Source organism: Schistocerca nitens, chromosome 9 (genome assembly GCF_023898315.1).
Source record: "Schistocerca nitens isolate TAMUIC-IGC-003100 chromosome 9, iqSchNite1.1, whole genome shotgun sequence".
Taxonomy (NCBI): domain Eukaryota; kingdom Metazoa; phylum Arthropoda; class Insecta; order Orthoptera; family Acrididae; genus Schistocerca; species Schistocerca nitens.
Window position 1 is genome coordinate 262460274 of NC_064622.1, and position 12351 is coordinate 262472624.

A 12351-nucleotide genomic window follows, 5' to 3' on the forward strand; every position below is an offset into this window, starting at 1 on the left:
ATGCTTTAGTGAAAAGCAAAATAGGTAATATTCACTGACATTCTGTGTTTTTAAGTTTAATATTTGAATAAAATGGCATGAAATAAAAGTTGTTGTCAATTAAATTTCGTATTCATCATAAAGCTGCATCAGCCTTAAGAAATATCATGTTTTTCACTTCACCAATACATTAAAAGAGATGTGAGTTTCATTTCACTGTAATTTCTATTAACACAAAAGTCTTAGAAAATAAATTTGCCACAAAATGCATTAATTGCCACTGTGAAGTGATACATCTCCCGAAGAACATGACATTATCGGCAACAGAATAAAGTTGTTGACAATAGTTTCTATCGCAAAGCTACCCAACACTGGTTTCATCCTCTGTCCTTTTTGCCAGGTCTCTCAACAGGTATCGAAAAGACACAGAGGTGTTTGTGGTGTCTGTTCCTCACTGTTTGGTGTCCCACACTAAGCCATTGTGTTTTGAGGTGGCAAACTGATTGAAGTTCCTGTTGATTACATGTTGCCAGTTACCAGCCATGTACCACCGTTGCTGCCCTAACGAATATCAGTACAGGGCAAGTCATAAACACTATCTGGTTTTGAAAATAATTCCACTTCTTTACTACATCACTTGTTCACTGCTGCTTGTCTCTCAACTTCTCTTGTTGACAATCACTGTTGACATAATGCAATAGTCCATGTGCAACCACAAATCGACATCCTTCTTCTTGGCATCACAGGACATCTCTACATTCAATGAAAGGAGTATACTTGAGATAAGGCTACACTCACAAATGTTTAGACAATTCAAGGAGAAATGTTGGCATACACAGGTGATGTAAAACTTTTTTTTATTTGTGTATTTCCATTATGAATGGGCTTTCAAACTGCTTTTTATAAATAAATTTCTTAGAGGGGACTTAAAATTAATTCATGGGCTGTCTACATCTACATGGATGGCCTGCAATCCAATCATGAAATACAAGGAATTCATATGTGGAGTGTGGGAAGTAGACTACCTCTGTGAGTGCTGTAATTATTCTAATCTTGTCCTCATGGTCCCATGTGAGTGATCTGTAGGAGGTCAAAGTATGCTTCTAGAGCCATAGTTAAAAGATAGTTCTTGAAACTTTGTATATCCTCAAGAGTCTGCCAGTTCCATTTCTTCAGCATCACACTAACAGTCTCAACAGTCTCCCACAGGACAAACAAACCTGTGGCCATTCGTGCTACCTCTCTCTGTATCAACATCCCAGTTAGTCTTATGTGGTTCGGGTCTCACGCACTTGTGCAGTATTCTAGAATGGGCCGCGTGAATGATCTGTAATCAGTCTTCTTTGTAGACTGATCACACTTAGTCACTATTCTATCAATAAACCAAACTCTACCACCTGCGTTACCCACAACTGACCCTATGTGATCCTTACATTTCATATCACTACACAGTGTTACACCCAGGTATCTGTATGAGTTGGTCAATTCCAACTGGGACTCACTGATATTATACTATGTTTTTTCTTTTGTGAAGTATACAATTTTACATTTCTGAACATTTAAACAAAGCTGCCACTCTTTGCATCACTTTGAAATCTTATCAAGATCTGACAGAATATTTAAGAAGCTTCTTTCAGACAGTACTTCATTATAGATAACTGCATAACCTGCGAAAGTCTGAAGTTACTATTAATAATGTCCACAAGGTCATTAACATACAACATGAACAGCAAGGGTCCCAACACGCTTCCCTTGGGCACACTCGAAGTTACTTTTACATCTGACGATAATTCTCCATCTAAGGTAACATGCTGTATCCTCCCTACCAAAAAGTCTTTAATCCAGTCACAAATTTCATTTGATACCCCATATGATCAAACTTTTGATAGTATGTGTTCGTGTGGTATTAAGTCAAATGCTTTTTGGAAAGCAAGAAATACTGCGTCTATCTGACTACCTTCATCCAAAGCTTCATTCAAAGCTTATCTTGTCACACTATGACTTGTGTTGAAGCATTCAAAACTCTTCGAATGATGGCAGTAAGACTGGGGAATATATGTTTACCGTTTATTTATTAAAACTTTGAGATACACTTGGGAATATGTTCGGTTGTCATAGTTAAAAAATGTAAATAATTAGTTAAAAAAACAGTTAAATAAATAGTTGAAACTTCCTGGCAGATTAAACTGTGTGCCGGACTGAGACTCAAACTCGGGACCTTTGCCTTTCGTGGACAAGTGCTCTACCATGTGAGCTACCCAAGCACGACTCACGCCCTGTCCTCACAGCTTTACTTCTGCCAGTACCTCGCCTTACCTCGCCTCCTACCCTCCAAACTTTACAGAAGTTCTCCTGCGAACCTTGCAGAACTAGCACTCCTGAAAGAAAGGATATTGCGGAGACATGGCTTAGGAAGTTTCATATCAGTGCACACTCTGCTGCAGAGTGAAAATCTCATTCTGGAAACATCCCCCAGGCTGTGGCCAAGCTGTAAATGTAGGTTTTTCTTTCTTTAATCAGTCTTCTAAGTTAAGTCCAGGCTTAGTATTGTCTTGTGTGTTCCTACATTATTTCAGAACCCAAACTGATCTTTCATGAGGCTGGTTTCTACCAGTTTTTCTGATCTTCTGTAAATAATTTGTGCTAATACTTTGCAACCACATTTTATTAAATGGACAGTTCAGTATCATTCACATGTCAGCATCACCCTTCTTTGGAAGTGAAATTATTACACTCTTCTTGAAGTCTGGGGTATTTCACCTGTTGCGTATCATGCAGACCATGTGCAACAATTATATCATGAGTGGCTCTCCCAAGAATATCAATAATTACGGTGGAATGTCATCTACTCCAGGGGCATGTTTCATAGTCTGTCAGTGTTCTGTAAAATTCTTGTTGCAGTTTACTAGCTTACACTTCATCTTCATATACTTCCTCTTCCATTTATAATACTGTCTTTTAAGTTCATTTCCCTTTTATATGAATTCTATATATTCCTTCCACCTTTCAGTTTTCCCTACTTTGCTTAGCAACAGCTTGTCATCTGTGCTCTTGATATTCATAAAACTATGTAGCTCTTCTCCAATTTTCTCTTCAGTTATCAAGTACAGTATAATCCTGCTTCTACGCTCCTGGAATTAACATTTTTCCACTGCTTATTGCTCCCACCAAATTTTCTATTTTCACAATGTTAATTCACCCTCATTTTTGTATCAACATATATATAGAATTTTCCCATGGCTTACATTTTATGAAACAATGTTCATGGAGAAAAAATTGACATAGTTGACATAAAATGACGCTGGCATGGCATTGGCATTTGAATACTTTTTACAATTATTTTGCATTTAACTTTCTTGGCAGCAGCAGTGTGCTCTCTAAGCAGGTATGAAACTTTCTTGGAACCACTGAGCAGATCTGCATCAGCAAAAGTCGGAATAATGTGTGCTTTTTCTCCTGCCACTGCCAAATTCTACTTGGTGTGGTGGCTGATAGGAGTAAACAGGTTTGTTTGAATAAAGATATCATGGCTAATCAAAATCGTTTTCATACTGTCTCTAAGGTGTATGTGTGGCTCCATGATCATCACGACATCTTTGTGTTATTCAGATATATATTTGTTGTTTGGCCACTTGCAGCACTAGTTGACATCTCTGCTTCTTTTGTGTTGCACAAATGTTTCTGGTTTAAATAATACACTGCACCAGTTACGTATTTTGTCATGCTTAGCATAATGCATTTTGAGAATTTATTCTCACTGTCAAGTGCAAATATTTATATAAGTGTTTTTTGTGATGTTTCAGCAACATTTTGCAGCCTTGCATTTGTCATCTAGCCAAACCTACTTTGCCAGCTTGCACTTTCTATCAATCTCACTTTTTAGACATTTGTATTCCCTTTCCATTGCTTCATTTTAATCACCTGTTATCCACACAGTGCTGTTCTACCTATTGATCATCTGCTGTCCTCACTTATTACCACTCAATGCTACCCTATTGTCCATGTCTGACCCTGGAAATATTTTGCAGTTAATATCTAGTTTTGAAATTCTATTTCACTATTCAATAATCTATTTGATATCTTCCATTGTTCACATGTCTTTCTCACGTACACAACTTCCATTCGCAAATAAGGCTGTTCAATTACATCAAGAATACTGTTTCTTTTCCTTCTTGGCATTATTTCTGTGCTGGTCTGCCTTAATGAACACCTTACTTCAACTTTAAAGTCTCTCAGGCATGCAGTTGGTTTAAATGATAGTTGTAGAATGAATTTTTGACAGCATGACATGCCATCATCATCATAGGGTTACTCACACTGACTGACATCCCAGACCAGTGGATGCAATACATATACCGGACATATTCCCTGGAGCACATGATATGCTGGCCGCAGTGGTGGAGGTAGCTCACACTTGCTAATTAGGTTCTCACAGAGCTGGATTTTGATAACCTCCTTGTGCACACAGTCCCAACAAGGGGATGTGTTGTGCACAATTTTTTTATCTTTGTATTTCACTTTGTGGTTGGTTTTAAGGCAATAATAAGCAACTACTGATTTTGAGAACAAAGGCTTTTGTGACAGCACTGTTGTATACAACATTCTCAGACTTCCTGCTACTACAATTCATGGAAAATCTCAAGCTTTCAATGATTACCTCCTTCGCCTTCATCAGGAGTAACTGACAAACACGATGGAGGAAACATCAATAGCTTGAGGTTTTATCCTCGGTTGATGCGGTAATATGTCTGAGAATTTTTTATACAATTACTGATTTTGTGGGCTGCTGGAGGTCAGTGTCCAAAATGGTTCAAATGGCTCCCCTAGACTTAGAACTACCTAAACCTACCTAACCTAAGGACATCACACACATTCATGTCCAAGGCAGGTTTCGAACCTGCGACCGTAGCAGCAGTGTGGTTCTGGACTGAAGCGCCTAGAACCGCTCGGCCACAGCGGCCAGTGTGTCATTTGTTTTTCACACACCTTTCTTCAACTGTGTGAATGATTTGTCTGACATATTCATTCCTGCACTTTCACGGTATGTAATACACTCCAAATTTCAGGAGTCTCACGTAGCCTGTTACTGTCCTTGAAAAGGATTTGCTCTTTGCTGGTGAATCACACACATTTGATATTTGTTGTCATAAAATCCTACTGATTTTTCCAGATATACTGCCCATGTGTGGAAATTAGGCTACAAGCACGCATTTGCTTCCTCAAAGGGAATGAAATGCTAAAGCAAGTCAACAAGCTTGATCGGCTGCGAAGCTGGAAACAACACTTTCTGAGCGCACTTACCTTTCTGAAAAAGTGTCACGACATCCACATTCTGCCAACCTTTGCCAAGATCATACATCATATCCAGACACCAGCAGCGAACTGATCACCAGAGAGCCAACCTGGCTCTAGTGCACAAACAGATCAGAGACAAATGCCACCAACTTGACTCCACAGAACGCACGCGCACACACACACACACGCGCGCACGCACGCACGCGCGCGCACACACACACACACACACACACACACACACACACACACACACACACACGCACACACACACATATCCATCCGCATATAACAGACACAAGCAGACTCCTTACCCTCTCCCTTAAAACCCACATCCTTTCGTCTTTCCCTCTCCTTCCCTCTTTCCTGATGAAGCAACTGTGGGTTGCGAAAGCTTGAAATTTGTGTGTGTGTTTGTTATTGTTATTGTTTCTATCAATGAACCAATGCTTTCGTTTGGTAAGTTACAGAATCTTTGTTTTTATTTTTATATATATAGTTTATATATATAGTTTATCATAAAATGGGAGATGGTTGACTACTGAGAAAATTTTGTTGCTGCTTGAAAAATCTGGATACGAAATTGATGATGTTGGTTTTGAGACTGATGACAGTATTTCTGAAACAGATGACAATCTGCTTTTCTTCTCCATCTTATAAGCAGGGGCAACACAAAGAAGTTGAAAAATTGTACAACTCCGGAGGGACTGCAGCAATCACTGTGGCACAACTGGGATGCATTAACGACAGAAATGAGAACAGCGTGGAATGGAACGTAGAAACAGACAGATGAATATGAAAGATGCACCAATACTTTAATTAGTTCAAATGAAAAACTGTGGAAGGCGATGAGTTGGACTGGCAGTTTTCAGTAAATTGTGAACCATTGGTGCAACAGCATGGAAAGAATACAAATTAGATGAGTAGTGAGACAGACTCTTAGAACTCCACCGTGATGGCTATGTTGTGCATTCTATAGAAGGTATTTTTATTTCAACATGGAATTTTATTTATTTAGAACTGTTAATTCAAACAGTATATTTCACAGTCACTGCTGACACAAAATTTAAAACATAGTTACCATCTGATAAAGTCATTAATATGAAGAATTATACCTCAAGTTCTTCAGTGACAGGAAAGTAAAGGAGGGAGGTTAGGATTTAACATCACTCTAATGTCAAAATCAGTGTAGATGGGCACTAGGCTACACTAGCCAAGGAGGGAAGGGAAGGGAGTATTGTCCATGACCTTGTTCAAATAATGTTCTGGCACTTGCCTTTAAGTGATTTAGTGACACAGTAAAATTTTATATGGGTGGTCAACTAGGGATTTGTTCATTTTCTAGAGCAGGTAAATTTGAATAGTCATTCAGCACATATGTGGAATACCTGATTATATTGTTATGTCAATGAATTGTTGCTGAATGCCATCTCTCACACTACTAGCTGGAAAACAAAAGCTTTATTTTTACAAGGAATCTCACCCTTGCGTTCTTCTTCTTGTTCCAGAGGCACAAGTATTCCATCATCATCATCACGGTAACCATAGTAATCAGCATCAATATCTTTCATTAATTCTGCTCTTGTCTTTCGAGGAGGAGGTGGAGGTTCCTGTTCAAATAATTCTCGAACACCTAAGGGCACACAAACATTATAATGCAGACTGTGTGAATGCTGAAGGTCAGCACTTAAAACTGACTCAAAAAGAAATTTAATGCAGTGACAGACCTCCTGTTCCCATTAAAAACTGTATACTTTGTAATATACTCAAAAAGTTTTTAGACTAACAACAAAATAAAGAATAGGGCTTAAAGCCCTGCTGATGAAAAGGTAATTGTAAATGGATCACAAGTTTAGAATGAGGAAAGATTAGGAGGAAATTAACCATGTACTTTTCAAAGTATCCTGAACAGGGAAAGGTACTGCAAAGCAAAGAAAAAGAAAAGAAATTCTCAAAATGAACATTATATAAATTGAGGACAAGATGATAGTTTTAAATAATAAAAAGAATATGCAGAACTAAATAAAACAACACTTAGATAACTTTTTACCATAGAAAATCACCGAAACAGTTGTACATTTTGAGAAGTTATTTTATTTAGACAACTAGTTCCGCCATCTCTGTAATGCCATCTTCAATAATGCATTACTGAGATGCTGAAAGTGCTTGTCTAAATAAAATAACTTCTAAATCATATGGCTGTTTTGGCAATTTTCCTTTGTAAATATCTGACCAGCCACCATGGACCAACAGAGACTTAGATAATTTAGTTAATTATCTGGATGTTCTGTGCATCATAATTTTGACATCTCACTAGATATCAAATGAGACAGTTTTACAACCAAATCAGGAATTGGAAAAAGGAGTTCACTCAAGGTTTTTCTGAAATCGAGTTACTGGTAGCATGGCACTCTGCAACACAAGATGTATCGTTCTGTAGAAAAACGAGGCAGATCCAGTACTTATACAAGAGGTATCTGTCCTGCATAGTTTGAAAAAGGTTACATGTCCTTTACAGAATATGGAACTGCCACCTTCATAAAATAATGCACTTGTACCAGAATATCGCCTGTCTTTCGATAAGTGTTTCTAGAAGTGTAACAAGGAACAGAAGAACAGAAACATCAGCTTCAACATTGCCTCATTTTCATCCATTGGTAAAACTCAGTAAACCAGGAACAGTCGTAACAAGATAATTCATTGATGACTGTGTAAACATGTGTTTGCACTACATTTTCCAGCAGTCCAAAATACTCGACTATCTATGCTACCAAGGTATCCACAAGGATGTGTACTGATTAATGCAAAGAAGCTTGAAGATATCAGGTAAGTAATGAAATATATTCCCCATTAAGAGTGTGATTTTTATGTTGCTGTTTTGGAATGAACAAGAACCTCGGAGTACACTGGGTAAAATATTGCAGTGTATATTGTAACTATGGTACATAAATATACTGTAGCATATAAACTTACATTCTGAAAGTGCCCAAGTGTTGTTTTGTACACAAATAGTGTAATACATTATTATTTGTCTTATTCATTGAAGAAAATGTCACTTTTACTAGAACACATTTATTTTACTTATTATGCTATATAAAATATTATGTTTAAATGGAACCCCCGCTTTTTAAAACATAAATGGTATAATAAATCCTTACTGTGTCTTATTCAATGGAAGAAAGGGATGGGGTAAGTACACCAAACAAACTGCAAGAAACATGACATTCTTTACATATGTTTTTGGATGGGGTCCACCTTTAGCAAAACACAATTTTGTTTTTTATCCCAAACATGTTTCACTGCAGTCGCAGCATCAATGTTTTTATTTTATTTTATGGCTCTTTACCAAATTGTGTGGTTTTCCTGATGTACTATGTTTTTACAGTGTCCGTTTTCTTTTACAGTTTGTCATGTTTTCTTTTTTCCTCAGAGGAGAGATATAATTCTAATTTCCGTTTGAAGTTAGTTTTATTATCCATTTTTTACAACTGGGCATGTGGTAAAGATTTTCATGACTGAATGTCTCATTCCATCTCTCATTCCTTTCTGCACCACAGAAAGGCTGAGTGGTGGGTAGAGTAAATAATTTCTCCTTCTAGTATTATATTTATGATAGAGCACATATGATAAAAGAAACAACTGCAAACAATAAGGAGACGAAAACAAAAAGAAAACCGAAATTTATGGTGGGTAGACATAACAATATTTTGTCAGTTAAGATGGATATTTTGATGAACTGTACAATCATTTTAAGATTTTTATAAATGTTTGGACAAGTAAAAGAGATGAGTCAGAAGCAGTAATATTCCATATGTAATATCAGATAACAGCTTAAACATAAAAGCTACAAACATTCAGCTTCATCTCTGTACTGTATAAAAATTCACTAAACTGATGAACAACAATGACACTGGAAAAACAGACACTGAAACAAGCTGGCTTTAGAAGTGGATATAGCACACTGGACCATTTGCAAGCTGTGCAAAAAATTACAAAACATGTCACTAAGTATGAGATACCACTTTGCCAAAGATTCACAGATTTCGAGAAAGATTTTGTATCATTTTCGTCAAAATATATACTACCAGCCCTTGAGAAATAAGGCCTACTAGTTTTCTGATGTAATAAGTACATCAGTGCTGCAGCCTCCATTAATTTCAAACTTAGAATTAAAAGAGAATTGTAGAAAGAAGATTACAGTGGCAAGCCATGGATATCCTATTCAAGTAAGCTTTTTATTCAAGAAAAAAAAAAAAAAAAAAAGATAGCTACTATTTTCTGGGACAAAATACACACGCTTTTGTTTGATTTCATGGAACACGGGTCAACAATTATTGTTGAACATTGACTGTGGAAAACCACCCAGGATAGTCCACCCCATCACAATGCATGTCCTCACACTATTACCTGTACCAAGGATAATGGTCACCATTTCTGTTGGGAAATTCTGACTGGCAATCCTACACTCCAGACCATATATCCAGCAACTATTATCTCTTCTTGCATTTGAAACAATGGCTTGGTGAACAATGGTTTGAAGATGATGATCGCTGTTGTCAACTAGTCGCATTCCTTAAGTGCAGAACTTCTATGCAGAGTGGTTGAACGAGCTAGATGAACATCATTAATTACCAGAAAAGAGAGGGAAAACAGGTAAGAGAACAGATGAGAGTGATGCACATATTTATTATATGGAATCCAAAAATTTTGGGACTGGTGCTGCCACCTGGAAAGCAGGAGTAGTAGATCTTTGCACTGCTAGGTGGCGAGAGCTGCATATCTGATGAGTCAGTGTGCTGAGTGGCATTCAGCTGGGAGGGCGTGTTGCGTGTCCACAGTGATTTCTGTAATACTCTGTGTTTCCTGTGTGGCGATTTTACGATGGATCCGTGAACAGAACAGCGTGTGTGTATCAAATTCTGTGCAATTCTCAGCAAATGTGCTACGGAGACACTTGCAATGATTCAACAAGTGTTTGGGGGACAGAGCATGAGTCATACGCATGTGTTTGAGTGGTGTGCTCAGTTCAGGGCCGGCCATACAGATGTCGAATATGATGCTCACACTGGAAGGCCCATTAGCTGCCCAACGCCAGACATTTTTGCCAAACTTCAACAACTGGTTCATGCGGATCGATGTCACATGATTCAAGACTTTGCGGATGAGGAGGGTATTGGTTATGGGACATGTCAACGAATGCTGACTGATGAATTGGGCATGCATCGTGTCGCCACAAAGGATCTTGACTGGCGATCAGAAGGCACAGCGTGTTGGAGTGTGCACGGACCTTCGTCAGACCACATCTGATGGTCATACCTTCTTGTTTCGGGTTATCACCGATGACGTGAGCTGGAGTTATGGTTATGACCCAGAGACAAAGCAACAATCGTCATATGATTATCGTTTTCTTTGATACCAAGGGAATTGTGCACAAAGAATTCGTCCCATCCAACCAAACAGTGAATTCCATGTACTACTGTGACGTTTTGCGATGGTTCCGTGAAAATGTGCGGCAACGACTGCCCGAACTTTGGCGTCAAGGGAACTGGCTGCTGCATCATGACAATATGCCATCTCAAGTCCTTGCTCACCAGGACCTGGCAAAAAACAACATGGCGGTTGTACCCCAACCACTGTACTCGCCAGATTTGTCACCTTGCGACTTCGCACTATTCCCACAACTGAAACTCAAGTTGAAAGGCCATCAGTTTGACAATCTAGAGAGGATTCAAGAAGCATTGCTGGCAGTGATAAACACCCTCAAACAACAGGACTTCCAGAAAACGTTTGACCAGTAGCGGAAGTGCTGGGACCAGTGTGTACGTGTAGATGGGAACTAATTCGAGGGTGATGGTGGCCATTAGTCCAAAGGTAAGGTTTTCAACAGATGGCAGCACCAGTCCAGAAAATTTCAGATAGCACCTCGTGTGACTAATCAAAATAGAATGGAGGTATATGGGACATGTAGCTACCAGATGAATGGATAACAGATGGCTGAATGATGTTCTTTATTCCCTTTCAAGAGATAAGAAAATACCAAGATGGCGATCTAAGGTAAGATGGGTTGATGACATTACAAAATATGATGGGACAGTGTGGCTCACATCTTCAGTAAGTAATATTTGGGAAAGTATGGAGGAGACCACTTTCCAAGGGTGGATATCAAATGGATGATTTATTCCAATTGGAGAAGTAGTTTAGAAGTACTTCCATGGTAAAACAACATTTACTGAAACAAGAAAGGCCAAGGGAAACACAATAATAGTCAAATACCATGCTGTTGTTGTTGTTGGTTGTTGTTGTGGTCTTCAGTTCGGAGACTGGTTTGATGCAGCTCTCCATGCTCCTCTATCCAGTGCAAGCTTCATCATCTCCCAGTACCTACTGCAACCTACATCCTTCTGAATCTGCTTAGTGTATCCATTTCTTGGTCTCCCTCTACAATTTTTACCCTCCACACTGCCCTCCAATACTAAATTGGTGATCCCTACATGCCTCAGAACATGTCCTACCAACCGATCCCTTCTTCTAGGTATATACCATAGCACTACAAAATACATCTAGCTATAAAAAAATTGGAAGCAGTGACAGTTCAATTAATAATAGTTAATTTCACAGGATATTTTGCAAGAGGAATATAATGGGGTAAAGCATGCAGTTATAGCAGTACTGGCACAGATCTCGATACAACTTCACAGAGATGCAATTCCTGCATCACAGGGACAGTTCGCTATTTAGAAAAAAATAAGGTTGAAGCTGTGAAACTCATCTACACCTACATACGTAGTCCACATGATGCTGTGTTGTGCACGGCGGAGTGTACCTTGTATACTACTTGTCATTTCCTTTCCTGTTCTACTCACTAATAGAGTAAGGTAGAAACAACCATCTACATGTCTCAGTACAGGTTCTAATTTCTCTTTTCTTACCGTCATGGTCCTTACATAAAATGTACATTGGCACTAATAGAATCATTCTGCAATCAACTTCAAATTTTCAATGAGTTTCATGAAAAAGAACGTCTTCCCTCCAGGGATTACCGTTTAAGCTCGTAAAGCATCTGTGTAATACTCTTGTGTT

At 38.5% G+C, this 12351-nt stretch overlaps 1 protein-coding gene across 2 annotated transcripts in view; it reads right to left on the reverse strand.

Moving 5' to 3' along the window:
* Positions 1-12351, reverse strand: part of LOC126203434 (pre-mRNA-splicing factor ISY1 homolog) — an 82264-nt gene that overhangs the window by 21726 nt on the left and 48187 nt on the right. Inside the window, exon 5 of one of the 2 annotated variants that reach the window (XM_049937753.1) lies at positions 6755-6904. The exons of the other annotated variant lie outside the window; for it this stretch is intronic. Coding sequence (XP_049793710.1) covers positions 6755-6904 — 150 coding nt within the window. The remainder of the gene's footprint in view (positions 1-6754; positions 6905-12351) is intronic. 2 annotated transcript variants of the gene reach the window in all.